Raw genomic sequence first — 25,189 nt, 5'->3', positions numbered from 1 at the left:
CCAAAAAAACTTACTGGTTCTTTCAAAACGACCTCCTCGGGAGTGTTACTGATGTGAATGATGATTTGATCCGTAATGCATCGTTTGATAGGAATCGTCCTCGAAGTCCGTGATGTATGCAGTTTTGTCGTCGTTATTACTTGAAGCAAACCATGAGTCGTAACGTGTAAATTGATGAGTCATAGAATACATAATGAATGAGGTTTAAGAGAGAGAGATGCGAGTCGTTGACGAGACACGTCGAATCAATATTGACGTGTCGTATTGATATTGATCACTCACGTGTTCTCGAAAATCACATCCAAGATCTGACATTTAGCAGGTACCGTCTTTACATGCTCGTGTTTCATTAAGATAACTATCTAAACCTATTCTACAGTAGTAAAAACACCCCCTTTACAGTACTCGCCTAACGATTTTACGATGATTTGAGGCCACTGGCGAGGAACTCAAAACGTGTCGCTCGTAACTTCATGTGGCTATGTATTAAGGTTTTTTTGCTTATCTAATGTTGAGCTCTGTGTTCGGGATTTTGCGAACGCACACCTCTTGCCCCTTCCCATGACCAATTTTTCCCAGGACCGACGTGAGCGGAGGATGACATGTACATTGCCGACACGGGAGTGTACTACTTGAAGACTCATCGCTATAGGTCACTTTATAACAGGTCGCATCTCCCTCCTCCCACCATGAGCATTAGTCTCTCTTCACTCTTCTGTTTCACGCCATGGCTTCATTCTATTCCACTCAGGTACGATTTTAAAACTTAGGAATCCTTGCCGTATGTCTCAACTACGCCGCCCTTTCTAGTCATATGCGATTACTGACCTAAGAGCACTCGAACCCCTCCCCGAAGCCCTTCGTTCCACGTCCCTTGTAATGAGGGTGCTCTGTTTTTTGGCACTTGGACGCCCAAATCTTGATGATCATTGGAAGTCGCTGCAATCAGAACAAGCCTTCGAAACCGTTAGGAGCAGGTTGTGCTCCATCCTGGCCAGCACTATCACCACGGTAAGCTATCCGACTCCGCACCTGTCGCGAACTGAAGCCTACGCTGACATGCTCTCATGAAGGCAAGTGTCCTCCTCGCTATAAGCGGTGTTTTCGTCAGTACGGCCTCTCCTGTGTCGTACTTTGACTACACATCGCCCGTTTCCTATTGTCTGCTCTTTATATCGCTCATGCTCGCCATGATCGCGATGTTGACGTCTGGCTCGAGCATGATATGTTGGCTGCACGCCGATCGGCACTGGACTCAAGAAGTAAGTTTGATTCTCGCCATACTGATCACCCCGGCTGACCTAAATATGATCAGCAACTCAAGCAAGGCGACTACTTCGTCTTGTCCTACCTGTTGTCTATAGTCACGCCTATATTCTTCGTCGCTTTGTCCCTACATTGCTTCATATTTGGTGAGTTGTTCCGTCAAATGATGCTTTCTCTGGTCCCTCATGCATTCCATCCAGCGATGTTGATAGCAGGCTTTTCCTCTCAAAGCATGATCTGCCGCGCCGTCACTGCGCTCTGGCTGGTCGCATACGCTGTCAACGTTGGGACGATTTTGATGGAAGCTATGTGGAAGTATGCGACAAGCCTCAATCACGCTGGATAACGTCAGTAGTTTCCAGTTCGCTCCTTGTTTCGTCCGCAGTTTGTATATGTTGTATATAGCCTCGAGCTCCGCACAAAGGTGATCAGAATATAGACGAGTATATGTATGTAGTCTGGCTTTCAATGATAGCTCCACTTCCCGAATCTCTCGACCCAAGACTACCCCAGTGGGGGACTGTCTTTGTTGTAGATCTCGATACACACATGAAAAACTCACAGAAAGCAATCGCAAAACCAAAAGTCAAGAAGGTGAAGTCTACAAAGGTCAAAGAGCTTAAAATGTCTCTGACTCCAATAATTACCTTTATCGACTTCCTCTCAATTGAACATTCACTGAGAAAAAGCGGTACACCTGCCAGTGTGTACGACTGGTACAAAGCTGTAAATGAAGTAAACCTTGTTCACTTCCGAATCGATGAATCAATTTCCTTTTCATCTTTCGCAGCTTCCCCATCGAACATCAACATTTCCGGGTCCGAAGTTTATATATCGGTAATATGATTCATGAAGATGGCACGTCATTCTCAATCTTGCTCAAGAGCACGAGGAGAGATATCCTTGTGGCTGTAATGTAGCCTGTGTATGGTGCGGAGAAACATATGTACAGATAAGCACCACGACTTTCCTGTTACTCACGCTGTAGCCCGTCCAGGCGCCCCGATGGTGGGATTTCGGTGTAATATTATGCTCAGTCCATTGTTTGCATCGGCTTGCGAGAAGTCACGTGATCTCCATCGTACCCTGATAAAAAAAAGGTCCCTGAAATTTCATCAAAAAACAAAAAATTAAAGAACAAAAAGCATCAGGTACTAAAACGAAAGCAAAAGTAAAAGCAACAAAAAATACCACTCCAAAAACATTAACGATCGTGACTGCATGATATCATGGCCCGGACCTAAGTAATTCCCAACCCTCTACGTCCAAAGCCCAGATCGGTCGTACCACCTCTATCCAACACTTCTACCCATGACATGACCCCTACGTGGGTAGGTCAAAGCGGCGTCGACTCGGCATTCTATGATGACGGCCAAGTCTCAGAGCACTCCTTGAGTTCTTCTTCCACAGCTTTCCGGCCTGCAGAGGTAAGAACGGGTATTCCAGAACTGATATCTTTCTCGAAATACTGGGGTATAAATCTGCGTTTTTTTGAGTCCGTTAAATAAGCGGTCGATTCAGCAAGGGAAAGAAAACTCACTGAACACCTTTCCTCTTCCTCTCACCCGCCTCATCCCTCTGCTTCTGCTCAATTGCAAGTTTTGCCTTCGTAGCCTCCCCATACTCCTTCGCAAGTAGCCTCGTCGTCACACCATCCCACAACTTTCTACTCTCATTTGGAAGTTGCCTTTCTAGCGGGCGAACCTTCTTCGGGACCACGAAGAGCGTCGAAAGATCTACGAGCGTCGCGTATTCCGTCTCTGATAACGAAGGGGCCGAAAAACTTGACGTCGATGGGGATGATGCTGCTGAAGATGTAGATGGAGCAGGGGGAGATGCAGCAGTCCGCCGCCACCGTATATGATTCCGCCAGCATCCGTCAAAGACAGCTACGACCCGAGCCGTGGGGACGTGTTTCACTTTCGTCCATTCTACGTGTTCTGTAGATCCTTCGTTGTATGTGTGTATCACACCTTCGACTAGAAAGTGTGCGCGGCCTAGCCATGACTTGTCCCATCGTCAACACTGGTCCCATCACGATCCCCTATTACCGGGGGGAAGAGAAACGCACCTCTTCTTTATACTCAATCACAGCCCGATATGCTACTCCCTTCGCACCCACACAAGTAACGATCGTGCTATCCCCCACAGTGATATAAAAGCTCCCCCTCAAGATCCCATTTACATTAGCCACCGGGTGCGTGATGTGGTACTTCTCGCCTATGCCCGGACCCGATGTAAGATTGATGTAGATGCCCTTGTTGAACGACCCTGGGGCGACGCGCACGGCCGTACCGCTCACTTTTGCGCTAATCTGGTCGATGCCTGCCATCTCCACCCCACGCGAGGGACATGAGGCATAGTATGCGCTTACGGGGGGGTGGTGCGATACTTGTTCTGTTACATATACGACCCGGATATGGTCCTTGTCTTTATCCTTGTCCTTGCCCTCGTTCCTTCCACTCCCACTTCCGTTAAGAGGAGACAACGAGAGTTTGGAAAGACCGGCATCGCCGAGAGATGAAGGAGCTGTACTTAGGGTCGGGGATATCTTGTCCTTGGAGGTAGAAGTGAGGCTGAGGCCACTACGCGTGCTCTTTGAACTCTTGCCGCTGCGATTACTCTTCACGCTCACTGTCTCGCCTCCTTGTGCTAGGGTTACCTGGGAAGGGGGGACACTGGTATGGACGCGGAGGACGGGGGGTTGAGTCGGATCCGAACTGTAGGAAACCGGGGGGACGTCCCAATGACCGCGGAAGTGCTCGCCTAGAACGCTGTTGTAGGGTTTGCAGACTTTGCCATGCTGTGTGAGAAATCAGTGGGAAGGTGGTGTTAGGGGGTGAGCAGGTTGGACGTACGACGAATTTAAGGTCCTTTGTGAATATGAAACGTACGACTGCCAAGATGCGCTCGAAGGGATCGTTGGAATCATTGATACTAAATTAGCACGCCCATCAGCATAGATAGCGAATGCCCACAGGTGCCCACAAAGGGAAATAACGAAGCAAGAAGTAGTACTAATACTCACGCAGCGAACAGGTCAGGTCTGTCGAGATAATGCCAATATTCAAGATTTGGAAGGGGCTCTAGAAGACTTGCAGGTAATGACAGTCGCCTAACAGGGACCAACGATTAAATCAGTGGTAGGTTTCATGCAGAGAGAAAGTAACGGACATGGCAGCGATATCCTTGACCCCCAGACACTTCTTGACGAGCTGAACGATCATGCTCAGTTTTCCGCCTTCGCCTACGTCGCCTGAGTCAGGGAGGGAGATGGTTGGGCCTGGGGCTTCTGAATCGTCGTCTTCTAGGACTTCGCCGGAGGGTATCTTGATGATTGCTTCGTCAGCCATTGTTGACAATGATCTTCTTGATCTTGATTATTGTTCTCGAGTGTTGTAGATGAAGGAGGGAAAGAAAAAGAAAGAAAAAGTAAAGGGATTATGTGAAATTGTCACGTTATGTGGTTGGACACTGTGGTGTTGGAGCTCGATGAGAGAAGGAAACACGTGCGTGCGTTGGATGATATTACTGTATGGGCGCTTATTTACAGGATAACCCTCAGATCCTCAAGTATTCAATTCGCAATTCGCAAATCCAGCATGCACAAAAGGATAAAGGTAGTATCCATACAAGGAATGTAGCAACGCCTCCATGCAACCCTCATTCGGAACGCGTGATTTATTGCGAGCACGGAGCGCCGCTTCTAGGGTAATGGGTATTGGCTAGAAGGTCTCTGGCTAGTGCCATCACTGAAAGAAGCATCACCATAACCATGCCGATACTCGTCTCAGCTGACGCCTGTTTACATCGTGGGGAACAGAGATGAAACCTTATTCGACTCGCCAAGAAGCAACCGATACCGGGTTGAGGAAGGTCGGATCTTACACTCTAGTGATGTATCTAATTTACCTGGAATCACCGTATCAGCTGAATAAAAATACCACAGGAACGAGACTCACCAATAGTACAAAGTACAGGATAGACTGCGCATCAAATATGATCGTGACACTCAAGGACTCACAGGGGTAACAAACAACCCCTTTAGAGACTCTATCGCCAACCTCGCGCTCATCCTCAACTTCCCCTCCTCACCACCCCCAGCATCAGCAAACCCAAGCCCCATCTTCAGCGCCGCCCTTTGTACCGCCTCATCTGCTCTCCCGGCATCTCCTTCCCTCTTCTTTCTTGCCCACCACCTTACCGCGCGTTCGCGCAACTCGGGGTTGCGCATGACAGCAGCACGTGTGTATTTCAAGAGATGTGCGCGGGGGATGGAACGCTCGAGGTGTGCGAGAGCTGGGGCGAGGGACATGCTGGGTGGTCCTGGGTGCTGTACCTCTGGGAGAAACTGAGTAAGGATTGGAAGGAGGAGGAATAGCACTTGGCGTGTGAATTGGATGTTGTCGTGCCACTGTGCATACCGAGTTGGACTGTGAATGATGCCTGAAAGTGAGAGACACATACCATAAAGACTCGGGTTCCGTCTTTAGGGAGTGGAGCTGCGCTGAGGGAAGCTAGGACGTAGCACTCTGCAAGGGCTGCGCATATTAACACGCCTAAAACATACCCCCTCCATCTATCTCTCCGATTTTGGCTGGAAGTAAGTAACAGCAGCACTGCAGCAGTTCGGACATAGGCGAGAAGGATGCCTGCGAATACAAAGAGGGCATAATCAGCCGCAGAGGTGCATGGAGCGCATGTCTGCAGCGCCCTTTGACCAAACCTATAAGTGGTCATGAATTTGCAATGCATGAGAAATAAGGAAGGAACGCACCGAACAAACCATCCCCTCGATTCATCTGTCTTGAGGCGACTTAGTAAAAGTTCGATATCGGGTGGCATTTGCACGGGCACTGCGAGTCCACCATCTCCTGCTCCTGCTGCAAACCCAGCTTCTGATAGTAGCAAATTACGAATATGTTCAAGGGGGAGAGTGAGAGGGATACGTAGGCGGGAGAAGAGGTTTTGTGGAGGTTGGATTAGAGCGTATAGGGAGTATAATGAATGGAGAAGTACGATAATGCTGCGTTTATGTATATAGAACCATCCCAAAAGTATGAGGAGGGACGTGAAGAAAAGTGTTTCAATGGGGCTCATTACAAGACAAGCTTGGAACACAGCATTCGTCGCAAACAACAAAGTCTAGACCGTTTCGGCCTCACCCGTATCACTATTTTCGTACTGGATCGACAATATTTTGATTGACTTATCGAACGCTGAACAACTGCTACAGGAAAGCCGAGCGCTGAAGAATGTGCACAATGATTTTGGTTTAATTTAGGTAGGCTCTCGCTGTCCGTCACTTCTACAGCAAAGCAACACGTACTATATACAGTTAGGCTTTCGCCACTAATGTGCAAGCTGTCTGCAACCCAGCTATACATCAAACAGCGCAAACTAAAAGTCCTGCTCACTATCTTCTAGCATTTGCCACATCGCCAATTAATATTAATAGTATTACAGGAGAATATACAATGTGGTGAGTTATTATTAGTGCCACTTTGATGGAATCATGCGCTATGCAGTGATTCCGAGTATCGTGCAATTGATGGATCTTACTAGGATGCTGTTTAAGGATGGTACTCCTCCAAAGTGGCGTGCACAACTGCGCACGCGACGACTAATCCTTGGAGTGAAGATTTGGGTGGAATGAGGAAAGCAGCGCATGGGATCAAACGGTGAACGTTGAGGGTTGTGCATTTGCAGCTCGGAGGTGAGTTGACTACGACTTTGTGGCAGTTACTTCATTTTCTCACATCTATGCTGGCTTGCCAACTTTCTGTGGCATAAGGGCCACCCCTGGATCTCTTTTCTCCCTGTGCTCTCTCATTCCTGTTCGTAATCTAGGGATGGTGTTATATTCTCCGCGTAAAAACTACGGATCTTGAATCAGGTTGTCACAATTGATGCAAATAAAGTATGGTGCGCTTTGTATCAGTTCTGTCCTTATGGTTTGATGTCATCCTTATAATATGAATAGCCAATGACTGAGGTGGAGGGCTAGAAGATGAGGAGGTGGCCCATGCTTAGGAAACGGAGGAGCAGGGCATTGAAAGGTGTGCTTGAATGGGTTGTACAGGTGAGTTATCTGTCTACTTCGTCTGGACCTTTTTTACATTCTAACACAAGCCCACCTCATTGAACGGCCTCGGAGGTGCTTTCACATTCAGGCCTGCGAAGCAAAGACTGCTGATGCCCATCGAACGCCATTGAGATAGTAAGCTTTTTCCAAGGTCACATCACACCAAGACCGTTGTTGGGCGAAGTTGTGGATTTAGCGTAGAGGGGTGTGCCTTTGCAGCTGTGTGGCCGAGGTGAGTAATTGTACAATCCAGTACCCTAAAATTGAGGCTCGTTGAACAGGCTGTACGACGTCAGCCAGTCCCAGCGCTATCTTAATCTAGAGATGATATTGTATCCGAATCCACCAGATATCAATCTCATAATCTCAATTATGGTGTATCCGGCTGTGCAAACCGACACTTGTCACCACAGCAGGTCGAATAGCGTGTCTCTGGCTGTGAAAACTGTCACCACTGCGCCAACACCACGTTGCAAATTGAAGATTTGCACTAGCCATTTTAGCATCCCTATGAGACATAAGTCCGATCATCAAGGCAGAGAAGCAAGAAGGTGTGCATGTATGTTGAAGTTCTTCAATCTCTTGCGGTGTTCAAGTATTCTACCCTCACGACTGCTTCACGACCAACAATTATGTTGAAAGCCTGGATTGTTCATCTGTCTCAATTTACTTGGGCCAATTAAAGCAAGAATGGTCATCAACCCTGGATCTCGTTTCCACGATCAAAGCACTGGATGGTAGTATAACTAGCAGGAATGCCATCGCCACAGGTCCACCTCTCACCCACACCCATTTTCTACCATTATGGCCACAGTCTCAAATGATCCCACTTGGTGGCCGATCGTCAATTCATATCGTTTGGGCAGCTATTTTGTAGGTTCGTGGAGAGCAGTCGTATGTTGAAGTTGACTCAATCTAACCTTGGCTGTGGTTTTGCAGTTGCCGCCTTTGTTGCAGTGATGTATGATTGGGGTGAGCATGATAACATCAAAGGACTGCTGATATCTTACACGTATTCTTAGCACTTACATTTGGACAAGAGGCATGTCGATGGTATGACCGGAGCAGCCATCTCGCTGAGAATGGCTTCATAGGTGGAACTGATCTGGGTAAGTAGAGTCTGGTGTCAGGGAAGCACACGTGAAAATACACTTGATTTCAGAGACAACGCTGGTCGGTAATGACAATTCTGTATCTCGGTGTATGTACTAGCTTGTTGCGGTTGCCATGCTGTGCTGACTTGAAAGTATGCTAGGTGCGATACCTTGGAATCTTATCTGCTACGTATGTTCAGAAGGATACACAATCGGTGTTGTGCTAATCAACTATTTCTCATTATCAGCCTGTACATGGTGAGTATGTCTCCTTGGTGTATTCACCATCTTCACTTCTTCTGACCAACGACATTCAGGCAATGTTCCGACCATCTCGTTGACAGATACAGTGAGTCTTCTGTACAGATGCCTAGTACTATTCCCCTACAATTGACCGTGGTGCCCTGTAGCAGTGGGTGTGGTTCTTTACTAACTTATTGGTTCACTAATGACTGCCGTGCTATACTGCCACAGATGTGAGTCTGTTTGGAGTGTGTGTTACCCGAGGCTGGTCACTCACTGGATTCGTCAGGCTTTATTATATACATCGTACAGAATTGGATGGTAATTGTGGTATTTGCGATGCTGTGGGGTGAGCCTTGCAGTTGCGAGACCTTAGTGATATCCACTTCACTGAAAAAATACTGCAAGTCATCATCATCGCTCGGTTGTATGCCATGTATCAAGGATCCAGAAAGATCCTGATATTTCTCGTTTTCACCTTCCTGGCTGACAACATTTTCGACGCAGTAGTCGCCATAATGACAACGATGTATACTTCAGGGGGTACGTTCAATTGTGGTTGAAAACAAACGTGCATGGGCCTTATTGACGGATACCAGAGGAACTAATTCTCTTGGGCACTTATCAGTGCCAGATTAACTATGCGGAAGATATCATACTTCTAAATTCCATTACTTGGATACTCGCCACTGTGTGGGAGGTCCTCACGCTATGTCTCGCAGTCTGGATTGCGGTAGAACATTTCCGTGAACTGCGACAACATTCAGCAGGGGGGATTATCGAGGACTGTTTCACGGTGTTGATGAAAACTCATCTGGTTTACTTTGCGAGGTAGTGGTTGTTCTTTTTTTTCCATTGATGGGTCGGACGTGGTAGCTTTGTTGCTGTTTCTTGCTTCCATCTCATTCTCGAGTTCTCTCCAACATTCTTAACGGTATGTCAATCTTTCACTTGCCTATGTACGCTACCACAATTTATCGTTTCTATAGGACATTGCCCTGGACATTCAGATTATTTTTGGTTTTGTTCAGATTTTGACAAACGTGCAGATGTTTGTGCTAGGGCCGCGCCTGATCATTGGCGTTCGAGAATACCACGCTAAGCTCGTTGCCGATGCCGACGCTGCGACTGGCATGGCCTCAATCGCTTTCCAGGAGCGTGTGCATATATCGACTGGCAGTGGTGTGTAATGCTCGGTGAAGTTAATGGCTACCTCGTACTTTAAAAGAGCAGGGGATTTTGTTTCTATTTATTACCACTCTCTTGCAGTATTGATCTAAGTTATTTGGTGTTCCGAAGCAGATTTTAAGGAGACATACAAAGTTTTTGTCGTAGTGTTTAGTTAGGTGAATCAGTGATTTGCTGTATGTGCTGAGTCTGCTGACAATGTTTAAACCAATATACTGGATGGTTCTACTGGAACTGGCTGTCCACGTGCACTTACACCACTGGTCCCTTTTTTCTTTATGTGATGGCAATCATTGCTATGATTGCTTGGGCAAATGAGCGCGCGAGTGCTCGCGAAGCTGTGATTTTAAGGTTTTTGGCTTACGCAACTGGTAGCGAGCCTTCGGCATTCTGCGAACGCACTGCCACTCCAACATCTAAACGTTAACCCGTTCTGTGACTACCACAATCCCTTAACTTTTATTTTATGTTGTATCGTTGTCCCGAAAGAAGCCACTCACTATCGATTCACTCAACAGAAATTGACACGTTGCCATGCTGAGTCGGTTCTGCTGATGACTTCTATGACTCCAGATATTTCTGAGCTTGGGTGGGTGAATTTAGAAGATTAAGTGCTGTTGTGCAGTCCGATTAATCTGGTCATAGTGCGAAAATTTAATGGGCATCTACTTCAAGTTCATTAGTTGTGAGCAATGTACTTGTACTTATGTATCCTTCTAACCTTGCGCGCACTCACTGCGCAAGATCGACTCGGAGTAGGCGCTCGGACTCGGAGCAAGTTTGGATCTAGGAATCCCTCATGCGGCACCCTGCTTACATCGAACTATATGGAGACTCGCTGTCAAGTCCATTGTGATTCGTTAAAGTCATACATGTGCGTATATACACGTATCTATCGTGGGCCAAGAGAAAAGTGTTTCAATGGGGCTCATTACAAGACAAGCTTGGAGCACGACATTCGTCGCAAACAACAAAGTCTAGACCGTTTCGGCCTCACCCGTGTCATACCCGATGTGTTCGTCCAGAGTGACACTATTTTCGTACTGGAACGGCATTTTGATTGACTTGCTGAACAACTGCTACAGCAAAGCTGAGCGCTTCAACGCCGAAGGATGTGCCGAATGGTTTTGGTTTAATTTAGGAAGGCTCTCTCTCGCTGTGCGTCACTTTTACAGCAAAGCAACCTTTACACTATATACAGTTCTTTTTTTGAATAATGCGCTCGAGAAAAGCTCTGCTGATGACTCGACCTTACATAAAAAACGTAACATCTTTGAGCGGCAGCTGCGCTGATGGTAATATGATATGAATATTACAATTACTCGGACTGGGAGGATTAGTATTTAGTAGTTTAGTGATTAAGGAGGTCGTGGCGATGAATGTGCCACAAGGGTGATGATGAAACTTTGAACAAAGTTTCCCTATTATCCCCACTCCAATACTTGACGCCCGTTTTCCAGGAGAAAGTCTTGACTAGCTATATAATATAAATCATAAATGAGAATACTCATATGACAATGGGGACACGATTTCACTACAAGCTCATGCTGTGACATCGTTAAATTATCTGTACTGCCAGCGATTATGGCAGGAGTAATTTATATATATACTTCCAACTAGTTCTCACGCGCTACAACTTTATCAAGGGGGCGATGCAAACTTGATGCAAAGTTTCAAACCCACCTAAACACATTAATCATGCTCACGCGTCTCATAGACAGGAGTCTAGTAATCACTTCAAGCTCAACTGCCCTTACTAGCGGCTTAGCTGCTTATCGGTGCTGTGTTCCCCCTTCCATTATATATAATATGTGTTAGCATCTCCTTGTCAGTATGGGAAGCCTATCCACATCTGCACTGTTCTTAACGCCATGGTTCCGTCCTATTCCGCTAAGGTATCCTCCGAAAACATGGAATGCTTTCGTACTATGACTGAACCTGGCCTTTACAGCTTTATGTGACTACTGACAAAACAGCACTCGCCGAAGAACAACCCCTCCCCGAAGCCCTCTGTCGCACGTCCCTTTTAACGAGGGTACTCTGTTTTTTGGCACTTGGACGCCCAGAATTTGATGATCATTGGAAGTCGCTGCAATCAGACCAAGCCTTCGAAACCATTAGGAGCAGGTCATGCTCTATTCTGGCCAGCACTATCACCACAGTAAGCTGTCCAACTCCATGCGAGCTCAAGCCCATATTAACATACTCCAAAAAGGCAACTGTCCTCCTCGCTACAAGTGTTGTTTTCGTCAGTACGGCCTCTCCTGTGTCATACTTCAACTATACGTCACCCACTCCCTATTGTCTGCTCTTTGTATCGCTCATGCTCGCCATCATGGCGATATTGACATCCGGCTCAAGTATGATACGCTGGCTACACACTGATCGGCAGTGGACTCAAGAAGTAAGTTTATTCTCGCCATACTGGCTACACAACCTGACCTAAATGATATGGTCAGCAACTCAAGCCGGGCGGCTACTTCGTCTTTTCCTACCTGTTGTCAATAGTCACGCCCATATTCTTCGTCGCCTGGTCCCTACATTGTTTTATCTTTGGTGAGTTGTTCCATCATTCGAGGCTCTCTCTGGTCCCTCATGTATTTCACCCCCAGCGATGTTGCTAGCGGGCTTTTGCTCCCACAGCACGATCTACCGCATAGTAACTGCACTCTGGCTTGTTGCGTACGTCGTCAATATCGGAACGATATTGATGCAATCTATGTGGAAGTATACGACATTGTAATCTCAATGGGCCATGCTCGATATCGTTGATATTTTCCACTTTGCTCCTTCTCCTTGTCTTACTCGTGCTTTGTCTATGTTATATATAATCTCTCTGATGTGGCGCGCACCTGTGAGGTGTGCTCAAGATGTAGTTGAGTAAATATGTGCAGTCTATGGCTTTCAGTTGTACCAATATTTCAAGAGCGCCTTAAGCCTTATCGAATCACTATAGGTCTACGAGTCACTACATCCGACATTTTACGTCGTTGATGCCACCCTAGCTGAACCCCAGCTGAACCAACAGCACCGAATCTATGCGAAGTCTATCAGATTTTTGATGACTGAGCTTTGCGAGATATATACTACAACGCAACGAAATGCAAGTCCTGCTGTATCGTAAAGGATAGACATCAGGACGTGTCAATAAGGATGTAAACGTATCCAAAGCAGTGATCACCGTTCAAACAAAAACCCAATGAGGCGTCGCAACCCGGACTCCAAAGCGCAAAAAATCTTCATCAGCATCCTCATCCGTAGGCACATTCCCTTCCGAGTCAGGGATATCCATCACCTCACCAAGCGGAACGACCGCTTCTGCCCACGCCGGGACACTCTCGGGGTGTTTTGGGCGTGCCTGTAGCTCTTCAAAGTCATCTACGATGGGAGGTGCGTCACGGGGTAGTCCTCTCATAATGAGGCGGTTGTATGCTTTCTCCATGATGTAACATAGTCCAGCCATAATGGCGTATTGAAGTGCCTCGTCTGAGTTGGTAGCAGAGCCTGTATTGGGTTTATCAGTAGGGTATGGGTCAGGGAGGGCCGAGAGTGCCCATGCGGGCTCAGATCGCGTCCAGAAGTATTCGAGCTCGTTGCGGAACTGGACTGTCCAGTCTATGACAAAAAACTGATAAAGGCGATAGAAAGATGCGGAAGGTGTATCACTAGGTGAAGGAGAAAGGAGTGGGAACATTCGATGGAGCAGAGGTCGAGAAACGAGAGAATGCCGCCATGACATGGGTCTTCGAAGTGGATACTTCTGATGGACTACAGTGCGGTCTGCAAGGAGCCTTGAAGGTGTTGGAGGGATGGGTTCGCGCAGACTAAACAGAGATTTAATAATAGAAGTGCAGAATTGAATTGCTTGAGGGCTAGAATTAACTCACCTCTGCGCCTGACTGTCTGACATGGGTAAAGCTGGCACTGGCTAACTTATCGTTTCGAGCGGAGGAATATGCTGGCGTAGAAACCCCTCAATTCAGAAAGGGGTAGACCTGAGGCCTAACAACCATAAACTAGACTTGCCAGGGGAGCACCACAGGGTTATATACCTGATCAACCGTTGAAAGGAAGAGACTGACTCTGACTCAATGAGAAGTGTGAAATTTCCCTTGTCTCATAAAAGTATAATGCGAGGACAGATCGTTTTCTGGGGATGATACAGTTTTCTGCTCGCAATATGCAATCTCGCTAATGGCAGAGGAGTCAGTTATAAGAGACAAACTTGAATAGACTCGGACGAACTTCACTTGCGCAGTTACGTAATATTAGTCACCAGCGGCGAGCGCCTAGCGCTCGAATCAGATCGATTCAAAACGGGCGTGAGCTGAACCTTTTCAAACGAGCATGTCTGGCTCCTAGCTAGCCATGGCAGCTGTTCAAGTTGAATCCTAACCTTTGTCTAGCCTTGAGGCTGTATAGTCGTCTCAGCCGATAACTGCCACGTCATTCGTTTTCTCCCGTTCGCACCATATGCATGTCACCGTCAGACACTCACAACTTAAACACCGACATATGTGCTCTGATACCACCCAGTGATATCCTCATTCACGCCTGTGATGACGAGGCTTACACCATTGAAGTGCACGGTGGTACGTTCAAAATATTTAGCAGCTCATTCACTTCGCAGCACGGCAATGACGCCTCTCATACCCACGTTTGGATGCCACTGACTCTCTGACAGTCCCAGCCGTTAGTCTGTAATAACAGACGATACAATATATATTCTCATTACTCGTGGTCCTCAATACAGTCATTTCGACTTCACTGGACTTGGTTGCTGGGCCCTACTTGCACGTATGTGGGAACTCTGCAGGAGACAGCCCCCAGTGCTTCATGGTTCGGACACATTTACGGTCGTCATGGAATATGCTCTGGAATCCTGCTTAGTCAATTTGAGAGGACGTTGTGCACGTGAAAGGGGGTTGGATCTATACCATGTGCTTGCTGTGGGCGATGGTTTAGGGTATACGAGATGACAGCATGAGGACTGCTGCTGTCGATGCCTCTATTATGTGAGGTCTACGTGACCGTGATGTATGGTTTCCCGTTGTCGTCGATATATAAGAACTTGACGTTTTGTAGCAACTGGTGCACTTACCAGAACTGACACAACATCATCCACTTCTACCTACGATGTCAGCCTCCCGAACAGTCAACCATATATTCTTGCTCGGCTATATCCTGTACACGTCGGTCGCATAACCTAGATCTAGGTGAAGCTCTTTCTGAATTTACAGGTCTTCTCTGGTTAACTTGCGTTTTGGTGACATCGTGATATATACTCTGGCTAGTAAGCACCTACTGGTTGTCATCTCTTTACATTTTCGTGACACATTTCTAGTATGCGTTCCATTGCCAGCCATCGCCCCGCATTATGGCATATAATTGGGCTTTTGCAGTTGCCATGACAGATACACAACCTACTTATAACATTCAAGCCATGGACGCAGTCTAGTTATCGGCCTCGTACCAGTTCCCTCCATCGATCGAGAGCCACGATGAGACCGCCTACGTCTCCTTACAGCTAGGGTAGCACTCACAACGGAAAACTTCGTTTTAGGTGGACTTCCACCATTTATATACTACTTCGACACAGCTTTTCTTATCGAACGCAGACAGTTCGCATTGTGTTATGGACCATATATGTGCACGGAGCAACCGAAACTTGACTTTTTGGATATCGACCTGAAAGTGAGTTCCCGTCGTATTCGCATTAACTACTACCGCGTTGAACTTGTCATTCAGCTATCCATGTTTTGTATTGCAGCACGCACCTTTGAATGGACTGTTCCGACGGAACCCTTTATTCGTGTGGCTCGGCGATCGTCAACCGACGTACCAAAGCAAAATTTTGTTCTCGACACAATTGATTACGACTGCAGATGTTCTTGGCCGATGAGCCGAGCTCGAAAACATCACCCGATGGACACAGTCCGCCATGAGGGAATCGATGCCAGTGCGTCGCAAACTCGTGATGTTTGCACGTCTCGCGACGTATGAGTTTTGTCATCCATGCTACGTGGACACTGGAGACGGTAAGCAATATGCACAAGACACTGCGGTTGACATCACGTATAATTCAGAAAGATAATCCATCGATAACCTATTGATGATGGTCAACGCAGCACTGTCACACTTTTGGATTTCCTACCCGTGGGTACCCAATTCTTGCAGCGTACCCGTACTCGTGCGGGTGGGCCAAGCACAGGTACGCCCGACCCGCGATTCACCCGCGGGTGGTGCCCGGGTAAGTCTTATCTATGTCACATAGTTACAATATAGCAAACCCACAAGTTCACTGATCTCATGTTAGGTTCCGCCTGTTTCGTGCCCTATCATTTGCAGTGGATCATATACTTTTAATACTCGCAACCGCAGCGATATCGCAAGGAGTTTCCCCTCAAATCATTCGTAATTTGATATGGCTACGACAAAACCATGTTTTGTGGTTTGAAAAGTCATTTCTTTCACATGCATTTCTGGAAACCGCAACTCCCTCCGACGTCTGCTCAGTACCAGCTCTACTCGCTTCCAACAGTCAGTACCAAAGCTGATCGCGTACTCAGGAAAAATAGCAAAACGTTCGAACGCGCTAGACGAAGTCATAAGGATGATTGAACAAAGGGATGGTATCATCCCGGGGAGGCTTTACTTTCAACAATGTCAGCAAGAGTAGTCGTCGTGATTGTGCGCACCTAATCCGTGAGATTCCCCAAAAAATTTACTTTTCATTGCAGTGACTTTGGCTAATGTGTGGCTGCCATCAGCTGCAATCGGTGATGGCTGCGATAGCATGATAAGCTGCTGAAGATCCAAAATCTGCACATGCACCCACAAATGTGCTGCGCCCAATGCGTATTCTTATTTGCACCGTAGCCTCAGCTTGTTCTCGACCCAATATGGGTCCTCATCGTGGTTTTATCATTTGGTTTTACATCTATCACTTCGCGACAAGCATCAGAAATTGAGCAATCGCAATCGAGGCTGTTGTTTGAAGGTATCAAGAATAGCGGTCTATTCGGTCAGTGCTCGGATGCAATGACGCTGCTATCTGACTTATTGGAAATCGAAATGGCACTCACTTTTGGTCAGATCACCATGCATCATCGCATGTACACAACATTGTTTTGCAAATTCGGTTCTACTTATTCCATTTCATTCCATTCGGCACTATTTGAGCCTGCAGATAGTCACCCATTCACCTTATAAGGAATATTCATGTTCCAGGCCGTTCAGGGACGCGTTGAAAAAACGTGTTACACTGTACCAGGAAGGCCCTTGCCGACTGTCTATTTCACATACCGTGCTCTCCGGAAGCGCGATAGCAAAGGTTATCACTTCATCTGTCGCGTGACATAAGATTGTGGTGAGTGCAACACAACTTAAGGACTAGAGGATATGCGCTCATGCTTTCCTGTTGGCAGAAAAACCTAAAGGGAGACGGTCTTTGCATGTGCGAGGTTGCGAGCTGACATTAGATCCAGACTACACAGTTCATGCCAGCAGTGCTCATACTGAACCGTCGCAGCTTTCCACAAATGCGTACATCGCCTGACAGCCGATTCCAGCTCAATCCAACCTGTCACGATGTGCGCTTGCTCGGAGATGTACAAATTTTTGTCTCGTGCTGTCTAGCATGTGGAAGGAAAGTAGTCTATCTTCTATGCCCAGGCTTTTCAGTAACCAAGCCAATCAGCAGGTTCGAATACCCCGCGCGGCTCACGAGACACATTTTGACTTTCTCCTTCATTTGGCGATGTGTCTTCTCTCCATCTCTAGCGGCGATGTCATAGGATATGACTACACACGACCAAAATGCGAACGGGGATCTCATACCTTACGGTATCAATTGTGACAGGGTGACTCATTGAGGCCGCTCGAGCCAAGAGATGTGCGATCGAAAAGTTCATGGCGTCAACCTGATTCCAAACCACCGTGTTCTTAATCACTCACCAATCCAATCCAACCGCTACTCTCAGCCTCGTTTGACCATTGTGGTAGGTTTCACCTTCTGAATGTTCCTGTAGTAAGTATCATTATCTTCTATGTCATTGGCTGGAATTGCAAATACACTCTAACCTGGGCGCAAAGGTCCCAGGAAACGTGGCTACATTCGTTTGCGGGGTGTATGATCTAAGCAATGTATCATCTATAACCGGAACAACGCTTTTGTAAGTGGTATTTTTATGTAGCCGTTTTTTGGAAACTCTAAACCATTTTGAGGATATGATAACAGCCCCGTTGGTCCTCAAGCAATCAATGATCCCAGTGATATAGTATACTGCGGGAGCACTAAAGACCTGATATCCGTTTCTTCTCCGGAAACTCTCGGTTGGGCAGTGCGTCAGCAAGGATCGATGGTTAATCTTCAAGACCGACCTTACTTGGCTTTCTAACTCAAATAAATTTATGTGCAGTTCATTGATTTGCAATTTGGGGTCACTTTTGCCCCAGTCCCAGGCACGTGCTACGCCAGATCATCCGTTGGCCCCGTTAATCCCCACTGACTTGCCTGTTTCCAGCGTTTTCGTATTGACATCAAGTTTAAATCCCCAAGACGCCGTCACTCTCCGTCTGGGTCAAAATTGGGCAATGGCTAGGCCTTGCTTAGTTCCGTCCCATTGTAACTCGGCCCGTATCCATGATCGTATTTCTGCTAAGAGGGATGTAGGCACTGAAAGATTCACGTGTTTCACAATGCTTCTTCAGCGGTCCCATGAACAACAGGTCTGCCAGCTGATGCTGACAACCATGTCCATCTCGTCGACGAATACGTTAAGTTTCCTTATACCGTTTCATTACGGATCCCCCATTGCGCCATTGCTTGACGTCTCCGTGTCCATGTGAATAGTGGACTTTCTGCTTTCCTGTTTAGATCATCCCCGTCGAGATCACACTTCATCAGCGGGTTGGATTGTATTATAGAACACTACAGAGCGCTACAGAGCGCTTTGTAGCACTTTGTAGTGAATTACGTTTTCCTGATGTTAACTGACTGCTCTCGTTCAGGGAAACGTATACTAAACTCTCAGTCCGGCGTGACAGTGTGAGAATGCCGATCTGAATATGGAACTCAGCAAAGTGTCTCTATTTCGCGGGAGGAATCGGAAGGCGAAATGTATTGGTGTGACATTTCCGCCGCCCTAGAACTTATCCCCTGGGCCCTGGATCTGCTGACCACCGCAATGATTTAACATACATCAGGAAAACGTAATTCACTACAAAGTGCTACAAAGCGCTCTGTAGCGCTTTGTAGTGTTCTATAATACAATCCAACCCGCTGATGTATACTGTTATGTACGTAACGGCGCTCGGCCGCGTCAGTCCCCGACGCATTTGTATAAATTTTGAATCTGACATGCGAATTTTGGCTGTGAAATATGTACTTGATCGCCACAGGATTCTTCGTGAATGAGATGTTTGGTGACCAGCATGCCCAGTAGGGCAATTTTTATGGGAAACCCAACCTTTTGAGAATTGTTTCTCCTGTCCAACACTCACACTGGCGGCCTAGCTCTTGGACTGGTGGCTCCTACATAAATTTGATAACCTCAATTTCCTTCTCCACATTGGTCCAACACTTGTGTGACTACCGAAGGACGGTGGCCGTGCGCATTCTGTGCAAGCTATGTAGTATGGACTGCCAAGTATGTGACTTCACATTGGGTAATGCACTTACTAATAGAAACAGTTCCTATCCTCTATGCACTGACACACGATTGCCAACGACACAATAGTCACAGGAGCATCTGCGTATACCGTCAAAATGGCAGAGTATTTGGTAGCATCAGAGGTGAGGAAGGTGCCATACTCTCAGGACATCCAATGCAATATAATACTATGTAGATGATAACCTTGGAATCTGAACTCTAGTCCAAGTATGATGAGCATAGAGAGTTAAGACAGTCTGATCCATATATCATCGGCAACGGTAACCAATAATAATCACTGGTGACCGGTGACGGTCGGGGATAATTTTGCAGACATAGATTTACCCCAAAATGAGTACAGAAGTTACGCACTTTATGTGCAAAAAATGATGGTTCAACTGAGGGTCGAACTCAGGACCTTCTGTGTGTAAGACAGAAATCATAACCACTAGACCATTGAACCGACGAACATTTTGTAAAATCCTGCGTCATGTCCTTTAAACTCCATAGGTTGAATCTACATCGATTACTCACTTCGCTTCCTTTAGTCTTGACAGTAACGTATGCGGCAGGTCCAGGGGCATCGACATCCGTTAGACGCATTGAAACGGAGGTACAGACCCGCTTGAGAAAACTGGGTTCTAATACACAGGATCCACTGTACTGGAATCCCGGTGACGGGTCCCCATTTTCCCCAGGTAATTGTTGTTGGGGGGAATCGGCAACAAATTTTCCAACTCTCAGCTTGGCACTCATTCGACCACTCTCTTTATCAAGAACCCTAGACGGGAGCTTCACCCGCTGTTAAGAGTTTGTTCTATCCTGGCGATCATATCTTGTGCCAGCGTCACTGGTGCATGAAAGCTTGTGGACTTATCGTCAGCTCGTGAGTACTTCGGTCCGACTATCTCATATTCGGACGTTCTCACAAGAGTAAGAATGCTGTCACCTTTGATGGTGCTCTGCTGGCTCTACTCTGGTGGAGGTCAGCGGGCAGGTGTTCTAGCTCAACCTGTTCAGCATGCCGAACGGCAGGTGGGCCATACTTCGCCAGCCATACTTGCAGATCCTGGTCTTATAGGTGTCATTTTAACTTCCTCACCTGCTTCATCACCTACAACCTCATCTACCATCTCCTCATCTACTTCGTATCCCATGACATCAACGGCCAGCGCACCGATTCCTTCATCGACATATAGCCAGTTCTCGATTAATGCTGTCAAGAATATGACGACATGCGCTCCGGGTATCATCACCTGGACCTATAACGGTTCATCACCCAACATTTTTCTCTCTATCACGAACGTCAATGTCCTTGATCCCGATCCACCGCGTAATCTCACCCGCCGCCAAAATACTGCTAAACATATATCCGTGACATTAACAAACACTAGCGCCATCTTGGACAACTGGATATGGCCTCAAGTAGACCAGCCACAGGGCTGGTATGCCATACAAGGCTCTATAGCTTCGCTCGACGCCTCTTCTGCTGCTTTTTTCATTAGTAATGGATCCGACACGGCTTGCTTGCTCTCGTCCTCATCTTTATCGCCAGGACCCACTAGCCCTGTAACCGTAGTGGATACCTCATCAGTGACATCCGGTGTTGGCAAGATCGTGGGGATCGTGGTCGGTAGTCTAGCAGGGCTGATTGTTCTTGTTTTGGCTATCGCATATTACCTTTGCCGCCAATGTTGCTCTCCAAATCGTGGCAGCAAGCCAAAGCAAAACGTGGGAAGAAGGTGGAGTTCGCTGAAATCTAATGACTCAGCTGCCAGGTCACCAGTGGAGGGCAATGGTGACTCTGCTTGCTCCCGCGGTCATTCGGAGTCGATGGGTGAAATATTCATTGTCGCAGATAGTGGCAAGGAGGTCTCAGAGACCACAACACCACAGGGTTCAGACGAATATCATGAAGGTGTTGGGGAGGAGAAAGAAACACACCCTCACTCGCCCAGGGGAATGATCTCTGTGGACACTATCCATAATCCCTTGTCGCATTATAATCGCCGCATATCTGTTCACTCCCTTCAAGATTCATATTCCTTTCCAGATCCATATGTCTGTGGTGACGCTGGTCGCACCCATATCACCTCTGCGCACTATTCGAAACAAAGCTTCGAGCTGCAAGCAGCTAGAATACGATCGTCCATGGAAAGCTCCGTATACCTGCGTACCGAGCGCTTTTCATTCCCAGCTCCAGCTGCCTCCACTCCGCACACACCCACATCTCCTAGCCGAGGGCGGGACGAGTACCCACCTTCTCCTGAAGCTGCAACCTCGAGCAGGCGCCCGCCTTCAATAGGTGTTGCGTCCGTTCGCCGCAATTCTCGCAAACCCGTACCGCACTATGATCCATCAGAGTTTCGTGAAGACTTACATAGCGCGGTAGACAATCAGTCAATGATTACCGCTGGTGAATCATCATATTCGCACGGTACAGAGTCACTATCCCCGCTGCATGCCGTGTCAGGGCTGTCCCACAACCACATCCATTATCTGATCCCTGACATGCCACCAAGGAACGAGTAGGCTGTGCATCCCCCAATGACACCCATTGGCATGCGTTACTCCTTCATGTTCCATGTATGTAGAATTTGCATATGCACTACGGATGCATCCGCATCGCCAATCTATCGCATGCTGCGCATGATACTTCGTGGACACATACAACTGGAGGATGTTGTAGCTATGTTTTGCTCCTTCGATAACTAGGATATTGCGTCGTTATCTTCAATTTCAATTACCCGATCCACAGGTTTTAGTGATGGATGTATGATGCTAATATTATGAACGTTTGCTTCGACATCACTGTATCCGCAAGGAAGGGGTGAGGGCATTTTGCTATCCTCGACGCGTGCAGAGCAGGTTGTCGCTATCAGCAGGGTTTCATATAGACCTCGCTGGAAATTACCGATAAGATTTGCGGAATCAGGCAACAGAACTTGTGGGATCACCGGAATGGCTTGCATCGAGGCATCGGAACCACTTAGCGAGAGGATTGGCACCCTGAAATTTCCTTTGGTTCTATAATCTAATCACAAGACGTAGACATATGACGTCGTCTAAGGTATGTGGCGCGAACATGCAGGTGCGGAGATGGGCGACGTGATGTAGATCGATTAATATCCAGCCTGATCCTTTAGATGCGGGCATCACAAACGGCTAAGACTGATGCGTCTATAGTAAAGTTGGGCGTAAGGTAGCGATAACGTTCCATGTGTTTCGTTGATCATCATGACCATCCGTTTGAACTTCGCCGGCGCAAGGGTAGTGGTATTCGTGGACGCGCTTCCAAATCTTGTACTCGTTTGGGATTAGAGAGTCCGACTTTTCGTATCTGAGCGAGTCTGTGATGTGAACGAAGGTCAAACAAATATTACGGTCCGCAACAGTGATCGGATACGATACCTTCTTAGGCCAGCCCATGCTACGAAAAGTGCAACAGCCGACGAGAGTGTGGACATCGCCATGAAGGCATAGGGCATCTCCTCCATGTGACTTTTCAACTGGATCGGGGAAGAGCGTCAATACGGGCATCAGAGATCTTGTGACGAGTGACTGACGTTCATGCCGAATAAACCTGCGATCAGGGCTCCCGTGCCAATTCCCATCGTTCCGATGGATACCTGACATGTCTTAGCTTTACCTCACTCGCGTGGGACGAAGATGCTCACTTTAAGGTCCAATGCAAGTAGTGCGTTCCGGTTAGAGTCTAAGATGAGCTCTACAATCTCCTGAGTAGATTGGACGTTGGCCTATTGAGGACGGTAAGGTTATCGGCAAAACGATGTGCCAAAAAATCCACCTCGATGTTTTCAGCTTCATTGGCAATTTCTTCTACTTGTTTGGAGAAAAACTCAAGAAGTACCTCAAGTTCTTCGTGTTCATGCATGTTGCGCAGAACGCCATTTTTCTTGTCAGTGAGATACATAGCATCCAAATCATCATCTTGAACATAACAGGTTCGAACTTTCACGCTATTACAATAGTTGCAATGCTAACCTTGTTCGAGTACTTCTTCCAGAGCCTCTTGGACCTGGAATGAAAATGAAAAAAATCCCATGAGGAAGACAATAAAAAAAGTCGTACGAGCTTAGCGCGATTTTTGAACGCTACCAGACGTCTTGAGTAGTGCAGCAGCCGTTTGAATTTGTCATGATTGATATCGTCCTCGAGCTCCGCCAAGAGACCACCTACGAGGTTACGGATGAACACCATCTCGGCTTCTAGCGCGCTGAGAACCGAGAGAAGGATTGACTCGATTGCTCTATACAACCTCAATGCAGCTCGGAAATGATCAAAATGCGGGAAAACCTACCTGAATTCGTAAGGTGCGCCGCTACCCCGGGCCTTAAGGTTATGCTGAATGGGGTCAGTCGATACACGTAAAATGTTTGATGGAAAAAAAGACCTCGAGATGGTACAGGAACACAGAGTGAAGACGGGAATCGTTGGACCCATAAGAGTCAAACAAAACCACAGTATCGGCCTTGACTAGCGCCCGTATGTGAAGTATGTTAATCTGGACATCGATGTTATAACTAGGCCACAAACATTTACACACGGAAACGCACTAGAACAGCTCCTTTGCGAATAAGAATTGTAGGAACAAGGTTGGGTATTCGTGAATCAATCTTCCGTAAATCACGAGGCTTCATTAAAGTTTTAGTAAGGGTCCAGCCCAAATCCTGGACTGTAAACATAATCTTTCTTACGTTTAAGCGATGCTCGTTGCACAAGTCAGACCGTTTAAATTGACCTGATATGCTCTTGATATTGCCTAAAGCGACAAGTGTGGTCATGCAACGAGAGGATTGGCTGAGAAAATGACAAGGTACCCGCATGATCCAAAATAGTGCCTGTGCCTCCGTAAGCTGCAAGAAAGAGAAACGAAAAAGAGATAGTCGAATGGGAGAAAACGTACAGCGTAACATGAGATCTGTAAGTTGCCTGCCTTTCATGACTTTCTCAAGGATAGCAGCTTTGGCTATTTCCTCTTGAGTGTCAGACATTCCAGACGACTCCTGAACTTTCGGCCGAAAGAAACTCTTCCATGAGGCTAGATGAAAATGTCTGACGGATACGAGTAAGGCATTGTGAGGAATTGACCGCTGCTGAGGTGGAGAAGGAGAAGTCCAGAACGCGTGACTTTGATATCGTCTACATTGAGGAATGAGCTGTGGAGCAGAAGATGTTCGGCTCAATCGCATCACATTGCTGGTACGCACGCGCCTGAGAGTTGTATACATTCACAGACGCAAATGGAGGAGTCAAGTGCAGATTTGTGTCAAAGTCTCCAAATGGATTCGGACAAAACCGTTATAATTAATTCGCACAATAACCAAAATTACCAAATAGATATTTACTTTGAATGATAATTTGAAATTCTCCAACCTTATTTGTCACACCAAGTGTGACAATAAGCTGTGCTCAGTAGTCAGGTCCGGGGCCCCTGGTCCTCCCCCCATCTGACCCCAATATTTGACCCCGCATTCTTCCCCCAGGTCGGTACACGTTCCGCGGATATTTCACCATGAGGCTAGCGCCAGCAGCGTCGCATTAATCTGGCATGTGTAAACATTTTCGTTCCGAATTTTAACTAGTTTATCAGCTCTTTTTTAAAAATTAGCCGATCAATCTATCACGTCCACTGGACG

The 25,189-nt window shown here is 47.0% G+C and overlaps 8 protein-coding genes and 1 non-coding gene across 9 annotated transcripts; 3 read left to right on the top strand and 6 right to left on the bottom strand.

Annotated features, from left to right (window-relative positions):
• Nucleotides 1–560: 560 nt before the first annotated feature.
• Nucleotides 561–1,730, top strand: F5147DRAFT_838367 (uncharacterized protein). Its single transcript, XM_041444149.1, has 5 exons — nucleotides 561–751; nucleotides 811–1,011; nucleotides 1,074–1,262; nucleotides 1,316–1,412; nucleotides 1,467–1,730. Exons 1-5 carry the CDS (start codon nucleotides 728–730, stop codon nucleotides 1,610–1,612), a joined length of 657 nt encoding a protein of 218 aa, XP_041290936.1. The 5' UTR covers nucleotides 561–727; the 3' UTR covers nucleotides 1,613–1,730.
• Nucleotides 1,731–2,356: 626 nt separating this feature from the next.
• F5147DRAFT_704617 (uncharacterized protein) lies at nucleotides 2,357–4,774 on the bottom strand. Its single transcript, XM_041437903.1, has 6 exons — nucleotides 4,441–4,774; nucleotides 4,295–4,381; nucleotides 4,125–4,203; nucleotides 3,338–4,069; nucleotides 2,807–3,273; nucleotides 2,357–2,747 (listed from the first exon to the last, which is right to left on the bottom strand). The coding sequence occupies exons 1-6, from the start codon at nucleotides 4,617–4,619 to the stop codon at nucleotides 2,627–2,629; spliced, it is 1,665 nt and encodes a 554-aa protein (XP_041290935.1). The 5' UTR covers nucleotides 4,620–4,774; the 3' UTR covers nucleotides 2,357–2,626.
• Nucleotides 4,775–5,278: 504 nt separating this feature from the next.
• Nucleotides 5,279–6,366, bottom strand: F5147DRAFT_775688 (uncharacterized protein; the record flags this gene model as incomplete). The annotated part of the gene is made up of 3 exons (XM_041441756.1): nucleotides 5,279–5,680; nucleotides 5,734–5,992; nucleotides 6,044–6,366. 3 exons carry the CDS (start codon nucleotides 6,364–6,366, stop codon nucleotides 5,279–5,281), a joined length of 984 nt encoding a protein of 327 aa, XP_041290934.1.
• A 1,789-nt stretch (nucleotides 6,367–8,155) lies between these two features.
• On the top strand, nucleotides 8,156–12,774 carry F5147DRAFT_838364 (uncharacterized protein; the record flags this gene model as incomplete). Its single annotated transcript, XM_041444148.1, has 17 exons — nucleotides 8,156–8,228; nucleotides 8,291–8,323; nucleotides 8,374–8,460; nucleotides 8,514–8,552; nucleotides 8,607–8,635; nucleotides 8,694–8,703; nucleotides 8,763–8,794; nucleotides 9,001–9,037; nucleotides 9,097–9,231; nucleotides 9,288–9,519; nucleotides 9,565–9,622; nucleotides 9,678–9,870; nucleotides 11,695–11,771; nucleotides 11,828–12,037; nucleotides 12,092–12,280; nucleotides 12,336–12,432; nucleotides 12,489–12,774. The coding sequence occupies 17 exons, from the start codon at nucleotides 8,156–8,158 to the stop codon at nucleotides 12,617–12,619; spliced, it is 1,662 nt and encodes a 553-aa protein (XP_041290933.1). The 3' UTR covers nucleotides 12,620–12,774.
• Nucleotides 12,775–14,091, bottom strand: F5147DRAFT_704597 (uncharacterized protein). Its single transcript, XM_041437902.1, has 3 exons — nucleotides 13,959–14,091; nucleotides 13,764–13,897; nucleotides 12,775–13,700 (listed from the first exon to the last, which is right to left on the bottom strand). Exons 2-3 carry the CDS (start codon nucleotides 13,784–13,786, stop codon nucleotides 13,061–13,063), a joined length of 663 nt encoding a protein of 220 aa, XP_041290932.1. The 5' UTR covers nucleotides 13,787–13,897; nucleotides 13,959–14,091; the 3' UTR covers nucleotides 12,775–13,060.
• A 2,014-nt stretch (nucleotides 14,092–16,105) lies between these two features.
• Nucleotides 16,106–16,796, bottom strand: F5147DRAFT_704590 (uncharacterized protein). The gene is made up of 2 exons (XM_041437901.1): nucleotides 16,617–16,796; nucleotides 16,106–16,566 (listed from the first exon to the last, which is right to left on the bottom strand). Exon 2 carries the CDS (start codon nucleotides 16,513–16,515, stop codon nucleotides 16,285–16,287), a length of 231 nt encoding a protein of 76 aa, XP_041290931.1. The 5' UTR covers nucleotides 16,516–16,566; nucleotides 16,617–16,796; the 3' UTR covers nucleotides 16,106–16,284.
• Nucleotides 16,797–19,919: 3,123 nt separating this feature from the next.
• Nucleotides 19,920–19,992, bottom strand: F5147DRAFT_t91. Its single transcript has one exon. It is a non-coding gene; the product is annotated as a tRNA-Val (tRNA).
• Nucleotides 19,993–20,085: 93 nt separating this feature from the next.
• F5147DRAFT_704583 (uncharacterized protein) lies at nucleotides 20,086–22,345 on the top strand. Its single transcript, XM_041437900.1, has one exon. It carries the CDS (start codon nucleotides 20,469–20,471, stop codon nucleotides 22,059–22,061), a length of 1,593 nt encoding a protein of 530 aa, XP_041290930.1. The 5' UTR covers nucleotides 20,086–20,468; the 3' UTR covers nucleotides 22,062–22,345.
• Nucleotides 22,346–22,474: 129 nt separating this feature from the next.
• Nucleotides 22,475–24,842, bottom strand: F5147DRAFT_704581 (uncharacterized protein). The gene is made up of 13 exons (XM_041437899.1): nucleotides 24,457–24,842; nucleotides 24,371–24,391; nucleotides 24,248–24,312; nucleotides 24,107–24,184; nucleotides 23,944–24,054; nucleotides 23,851–23,894; nucleotides 23,622–23,799; nucleotides 23,535–23,568; nucleotides 23,338–23,480; nucleotides 23,207–23,287; nucleotides 23,096–23,158; nucleotides 22,941–23,038; nucleotides 22,475–22,879 (listed from the first exon to the last, which is right to left on the bottom strand). The coding sequence occupies exons 1-13, from the start codon at nucleotides 24,779–24,781 to the stop codon at nucleotides 22,765–22,767; spliced, it is 1,356 nt and encodes a 451-aa protein (XP_041290929.1). The 5' UTR covers nucleotides 24,782–24,842; the 3' UTR covers nucleotides 22,475–22,764.
• Nucleotides 24,843–25,189: the final 347 nt, after the last annotated feature.

Source organism: Suillus discolor, assembly GCF_016758755.1.
Source record: "Suillus discolor strain FC423 chromosome Unknown F5147scaffold_41, whole genome shotgun sequence".
In the NCBI taxonomy this organism is placed as follows: Eukaryota; Fungi; Basidiomycota; class Agaricomycetes; order Boletales; family Suillaceae; genus Suillus; species Suillus discolor.
This window is presented reverse-complemented; position numbering and strand designations above follow the sequence as displayed.

Bases quoted from the DNA above. Each gene is read 5' to 3' on its own strand.
- F5147DRAFT_704581 (XM_041437899.1), bottom strand. From the start codon at position 24,781: ATGTATACAACTCTCAGGCGCGTGCGTACCAGCAATGTGATGCGATTG. The intron at 23,159-23,206 runs GTGAGCATCTTC...AAGACATGTCAG, and splicing joins TACTTGCATTGGACCTTAAA to GTATCCATCGGAACGATGGG. The intron at 23,039-23,095 runs GTCAGTCACTCG...TCCCCGATCCAG, and splicing joins CAGGTTTATTCGGCATGAAC to TTGAAAAGTCACATGGAGGA.
- F5147DRAFT_704583 (XM_041437900.1), top strand. From the start codon at position 20,469: ATGCTGTCACCTTTGATGGTGCTCTGCTGGCTCTACTCTGGTGGAGGT.
- F5147DRAFT_704597 (XM_041437902.1), bottom strand. From the start codon at position 13,786: ATGTCAGACAGTCAGGCGCAGAG. The intron at 13,701-13,763 runs GTGAGTTAATTC...ATCTCTGTTTAG, and splicing joins TCAGACAGTCAGGCGCAGAG to TCTGCGCGAACCCATCCCTC.
- F5147DRAFT_838367 (XM_041444149.1), top strand. From the start codon at position 728: ATGGCTTCATTCTATTCCACTCAG. The intron at 1,012-1,073 runs GTAAGCTATCCG...GCTCTCATGAAG, and splicing joins TGGCCAGCACTATCACCACG to GCAAGTGTCCTCCTCGCTAT. The intron at 1,413-1,466 runs GTGAGTTGTTCC...CATTCCATCCAG, and splicing joins CCTACATTGCTTCATATTTG to CGATGTTGATAGCAGGCTTT.
- F5147DRAFT_704590 (XM_041437901.1), bottom strand. From the start codon at position 16,515: ATGATACCATCCCTTTGTTCAATCATCCTTATGACTTCGTCTAGCGCG.
- F5147DRAFT_704617 (XM_041437903.1), bottom strand. From the start codon at position 4,619: ATGGCTGACGAAGCAATCATCAAGATACCCTCCGGCGAAGTCCTAGAA. The intron at 4,070-4,124 runs GTACGTCCAACC...TTTCTCACACAG, and splicing joins CAAAGGACCTTAAATTCGTC to CATGGCAAAGTCTGCAAACC. The intron at 3,274-3,337 runs GTGCGTTTCTCT...CGATGGGACAAG, and splicing joins TGATTGAGTATAAAGAAGAG to TCATGGCTAGGCCGCGCACA.